This window comes from Accipiter gentilis, chromosome Z, assembly GCF_929443795.1.
Source record: "Accipiter gentilis chromosome Z, bAccGen1.1, whole genome shotgun sequence".
Classification (NCBI taxonomy): domain Eukaryota; kingdom Metazoa; phylum Chordata; class Aves; order Accipitriformes; family Accipitridae; genus Astur; species Astur gentilis.
The window spans coordinates 76,673,102-76,679,101 of record NC_064919.1 but is presented as its reverse complement, the minus strand read 5'-3'; the positions used below and the strand labels follow the sequence as shown (position 1 = coordinate 76,679,101).

Sequence of the window (6,000 nt, the reverse complement as noted above, 5' to 3'; positions counted from 1 at the left end):
TCATGGCAGTGGAGAGCAAAGAGCATGATAAAACACGTATAAGACTGAGGAATTAGCCAGTCCTCTCAGGAGGCCTGACTGTCTTCCCTCTCACTATTTCACACCAGTGAAACTCCTCATCTTTCACTGGAGTTTTTCCTAACTCCCTGCACCTAAGAGGGAGAATCAGTGCTTTTGATTGTGATACTACACAAACAAGGAAAGAATGGTTTGTGTGTTTCTACCTGCCTGACTTTCTCAGCGGAGTTAATTACACCCAAGTGCCTGTTCCCTCCCAGAACTAAACTCCATATGCCCAATCTTGTATCCCCTGTAATTAATGGCAATGATTCAGTGATGCAGGATCATACCCCAAATGAATCCCTTTTTTCCCTTTGACAGCAATCAGCACCTGTGCCTGTGAAACCATATTTGATACCCATGGGTGAGATACAATTAAGGAAGGAGGTGGTAGGAGTTTAAAAAAAAAAAAAAAAAAAAAAAGGGAACAGAATGAGGCATTCCCCATCAACTAAACCCATATCTGCTGCCCTTAATATATGCCTTAAGAAATACCTTCTTTACATATTAAGTACATCCTATAACATCAAACTGCATCATTTTCTTTCTTCATGAGATGAAAGGCCGTGCGGCATATGTGATTACTAAATCATTCCTGAGCTTCTGAAAGAAATTAAGACAAAATTACTGCTTAAAAGAGTGAGTTCTTCAAGAGCCTCTTCTTTTTACACTGATGTCTTTGGTTGTGTACTTTTCCCTAATTCTTTTTTTTTTTCCCTAGGAAGAAAGGGATTCTTTTTCTTCTTTTTCTTTATGCAGCAGAAAAATGAGATCTAATGGAGTCTTCACGTAACTGCCGATGTTTCCCCATGTTACAGTCCTCCTGTCGAGTTCTTCTCTCAATAGTTATTCTGTATTTCTTTCTGCATGAAAGGAGAGGAACAGAGTGAGAAATCCTTCTCCAGCTATAGGATAACAGGACTTCCCTTATAAAGAATGCCTGTAGGGGACAGCTGGGTGCCAGTTGAAAAATGAAATGTGGCAGAATGTGAAACCCTGGTCAAAGATTAAAGTGGTTTGCCTCGAAACATTTTACCCAGGCTCAAGAATGCCTGTTAATTTCTACACGGCAGTCTCAAAGCACCAAGACACAGACATTTGCTTCTTTGAAAATTTCTGATCTAAGTGATTAGGAAGTTTTTGTGAAGTCTCATGTGAACTGTGTCACATCACTGCTTAATATTGATCAAAGCCAAATTTCTTTCCCATATACGGGGTGGGGGGAGTGGAGGGGGGGGAACAGGGACAGGACGCACTTTCAGCAGAGTTCAAACAACAGATCTGACTCCTTATTCAGTTGGGTTTCTCACTGAAACCATGTATTAACTAACTAATCCTCCCTTTTCCCTCTGACAAAGCACTATGTTTGTAATGTCAGAGGAGGTAGTATGATGAATTAAGAAGGGGATGTAGAGGATAGAGAAGAAATAAATACAATTGCTCATGCATTAAACACAGTTTTTCCTGTGTCTCTTCCTCTACGGCCTTTTGAAGAATACTGTTATGTTACCTTATACATCAGACAAGGCCTCTGCCTGCTTTTTAGTTTTCCCTTTAGTAAACAGATCTCCCCCAAATCATAAGAAGATTCACTTTTATATTTTATGGTTTTATGCTCCTACTGACTTTCAGGACCAGTTTTTCAGAAGGGTCTGAAACCCTGTATGCACATTAGTTCAGCCCCATGTGCATACAGGACTGCTTGTGCGATGCATGACAAAAAGCTTGTATGCCAAGGAAAGCCCTGCTCCACTTCCATGTGTAGCAGGAGTCTGAGCTAGATATGTAGCAGTGGAAGAATAATTTTCAAAAAACCAACGTTTTAATTTGGTAATATGGCTCAATAGAAAGTAGGAACCTAGAAGTTCTGAAAAGATTCTCTAGACATTTGTGTCTGTATCAATAGGCTCCAAAATAACTTGAAAAACCTATGTTTTTCATTTATGTATTTTCAAGTCAGATCCTTCCATAGGTTAGAGCATGCACAGTAGTAGCTCATGCACAAGAACAGGACTGCATTTTAGCAATGTAGCTCTTTAAGTTTAAATCCTTTCAAAGCTATATTATCAGAACTACCACCTAGATCTTTTAACAGTTTGCATGCACACTCAAAACTGTGTTTGCATGCTCATTTGTGGTAATTACAGACTCAAATAAGATGTAATCAGAAGGTACATATGTAGTCTGAAAGGTGCAGAAGCTGAAGGTACAAATTACTTCCAGGTGCACAATTGATAGACCTATATTTCCTGAAAATCTGACCCATTCATCCTGATACACTATGTTTCATATGTTTATTCTAATGGTGGAATTAGAGGGATGTCCCTATTCCTGCTTTAAGTGAGTATAATCAGATCTCCAGAGTGAAATTCACCCATGTGCCTTTACACATCTCCAACATGCAGATCCATCTGACAAGAGTACTCACAGCTTCCTTCAGTCAATGGAGAGAAACAGGCATTTTTAAGAGGCATTCTTCTGACCTGGTTTAGCTCTTACATGAGGATGACATGAACTGCACCAAAAAAAGTGCTCATTCCTCCCCTCTCATCATAAATACAAAGACTCAGATTGAGCTGAGGTGTGTACATCTACTTTTACAGAAACTGACCTTTGCTCACATAGATTTCCAATCCAAATCTTTGTGTCAGACGACTACGAGCTTAAGTCCTGCTCCTACAATGATGCTTTGCATAGTTTTATACCAGCTCAGGATATGTCTTTTGCCTCATTTCTTGTCCTCACATACCAATTCCCTCTCAGGATCAGCAAAGCCAAAAAAACACACCTAAAAATTATCATCTCAGATTGAGAATGTATAAAAGATGCAAGAACCTCTGATGACATACAATATAAAGACAGACTTGTATTTTCTTTTTCTTTTAAAGACAGTCTTTAATTAGTCCCAAATAACTTGTCTCAAACCCAAACAACATATTATATAAGCACCAAACACATGCAAGAATAAAACCACCCTGCAGAATTTCAGTTGTAAGCACTTGATGAATAATCCTGGTTGCAGGATCTTTTGAAACCCTGGTGGTGTGCTGGTGAATTGAAGCAGTTTTTGCTTGTTTCTTTTTGTTAACATTTTTTTATAAACAGATATTTTTATTGCATTGAATTATTTGATTCTTATATGCAGAAGTTAATTCTATTCTCCTATCTGCCTTTTCTCTTCTATAGCGTAAGAGGATAAATTACAGTACATATAAGATGCTGAGCATGTATAACTAATTTATTCTGTCAATGCAGGATCAACTCTCAAGACTTTAGACTTGCTGACTAGCAGTGTAAGAATTATTTTACTTAAACAGGAATAAAACACTAATCACCCTGCACTCACCCCAGCTTATTAAGTTAAATGCACAGCTTTGAAATCCAAATGTTGTCTTACACCAAAAGAGAATCTCTTTCTAGCTTCCAGTACAATTCCACTCCATACTCAAAAACTAAGCATGGTACCAGGCAAGTGACATAAATCTGTTGCATGATCACAGCCTGCACAATTGTACTGGCAAGGAACACCAAACAAAGAAGGCTTTCAAGGCCAGGGCACTTTACTAAAGCAACTGTGAATGACTGGAACTCACTGGAATTACTTCCATGAGTAAAGAGACCGTAAGTGGTTACAGGATAAGGCTCTGAGTCAATAAAATGATTTGGCTATACACAAAAGGACAATCAAAGTGTGTTCACTGTCTTTGGTGGGAACGTTACCACAGATTATTATGGTGCCTCTCTGTCTCCCATCAAGGATGTGCTGCCAGGAGCTGAGAGGTCTGGATGATGAGTAAAGAGTTTTAGAGAACTTTCAATGAATTGGACTAACCTGAAAAAGTAAAAAGCCATTAGCAATCCTGCTCCAAGCAAGGCTCCCACAACTATTCCTGTAACTGCTGATTCTCCTAGACCACCTGCTTGAAAAGTGGAAAAATAAACAATCAGGGTTCATATTGAGAACTATTTGCATTCACATACTGGAAAATACACACAACTAGGAACAACATCCAACATCAGATAATAACTAAAGCCTTTCAGAGCTCAGGACTCCATGGGAACCTCTTCCTTAGTTCCAGTTTCTGCATGTTTTTGTCCTTGCTTTCTTTGGGGTTAAACAAGACCCCAAGATCAGTGTCAGAGGAAGACACAATTCTAGAGATGTGATACACAGGAATGTTGTTAAGAAACTGGTCTGGACAGCTTGGTCTGAATCATAACACCAACTGGGATTACAGTGATGCATATACTAGGTATCACTACTGAATATGCCCCAAGTCATTATAACAGAAACAAACTCATTTCAACTGGTTTAGCATCATAATCCTCTATCACCCAGGTTTATTAAAATGATTGTATGATTATCCAACAGCTCCTCAATTATTTTTTTTTGTCTGAACCTATGCTGTTTCTAGTTAAAGCCATATGAGCTTTGCCTTCCTCCAAATGTCAACAGAGGCAGAGCAGGGACACAGTGGCTGAAGTGGACCCCAGATAAGGGCAGTCACTCTGCAAAGTGCAGGGCAGCTGAAGAACAATGGCATTTTCACGTGGGTTGCTCCCTTTTCCATGCCTACCTGGGTCTGCGGAAAGGAACAGAGAAATATTAAGGAAATTAAACTGCTCCCTCCTCTTCATTTATCCATGACCCTTTGAGGGGATTTTGTCTGTACATCAGGCTGTCTGGAAGGAAAAAGGTGCATAGCTACACCATGCTGAGCATAGAGGCTATGGCCTGGAAACAGTCTCTACAGCATGTGTGTACACACAGGTTTTTCAGGGATTGAAGAATTATCAGGCTGCAGATACCTTTTCACCACAGGGCTAGCAATTTGTTTGCTGTGAAAAGCTAAGACCACCTTTTGCCACTGATTGATATCTTCTTACCCTTACCTCCTTGCAATGTCCTGCTCACTACAACATGGTCTGGAAAGACAGCACGCTGGAAAACAAGGACACCTTCTCTGTGGAGGGTAGTCCCAGTCTTCTGGATTCACAGGCGTTGACCCATTCAACTGACTTCACTTCTTCTCAGCCTACTGGGCCCCTCGCAGTGCCTTGTCATAGCATTGAAAATCATTCTGCACTGGGAGAACACTGCTCCCATCAGCACTGGCCTCCCCAGCTGCTAATTAATCAATATGATTATACTCGCTTTGGGGCTTCTGTTATATCCTTCTTTCTGGCTAAAAGAGATTTTACCTTTTAGCCCCTGGAAAGTCCTAAAGCCTCCAGGGTCCTGGGCTGTGCATCAAGATTACTGTCATGTTTAAGTTCAGGGAAGTGATTCAGACCAATTACTACCCACAGTTGCCACACCTTAATTTCCCAAAGAGTCAGCAGACATAGTCACTATGTCTCAGCTGGACAACTGTGCTAAGCAATTTAATATGGCCCGTTATGCTGCATCACCACATGGATTCCTCTCTCTGACAGCCTGGGCAGAAGCATTAAGTCACTAAACTTACATGATTTACATGGTGTATTGTTTGTGTGCTCTGAAACTCGGCTTTCATCTAGTCGCAGCCTGCCGTGATTCCAAGGATATTTCACATTTGATCGAATTTCAAAACGCCCCTGCTTTCCATAGTAGTCCCCAATCACCTATGCAAAAAAGAAACGAATGAGAAGATTTTTGTATCAACTTAGGGAAGTGAAACAAACAGGAGAGCAGCATCACTCATTTGAACTCCTGTGGCAGGATGTTGAATCAGAGAATAGCACTGAAGGGGTCTGTGGAAGGTTATGTAGTGTATACTCTGCCCCAGGGCAGGATCAGCTGAACAAAAGCATTCCTGACAGATGTTTATCTAACCTGTTCTTAAAAGCCTCCAAAGATGGAGACTTCACAATTCCTATAGGCAATTATTCTGGAATTTAGCTGTCCTTACTGTCAGTTGTTTTCCCTAACGTGCAACTGAAATCTCCCTTGTGCAACTG

General features: G+C 40.4%; 1 protein-coding gene across 2 annotated transcripts in view; it reads right to left on the bottom strand.

The window, feature by feature from the left end:
- Positions 1-531: 531 nt before the first annotated feature.
- Positions 532-6,000, bottom strand: part of NPR3 (natriuretic peptide receptor 3) — a 41,229-nt gene continuing 35,760 nt past the window's right edge. Inside the window, exons 6-8 of one of the 2 annotated variants that reach the window (XM_049796015.1) lie at positions 5,529-5,664; positions 3,893-3,980; positions 532-923 (exon numbers count right to left, since the gene is read on the bottom strand). In XM_049796015.1, the coding sequence (XP_049651972.1) occupies positions 812-923; positions 3,893-3,980; positions 5,529-5,664 (336 nt within the window). In that variant the 3' untranslated portion in view covers positions 532-811. The remainder of the gene's footprint in view (positions 924-3,892; positions 3,981-5,528; positions 5,665-6,000) is intronic. The other variant, XM_049796016.1, reaches the window with a different exon arrangement.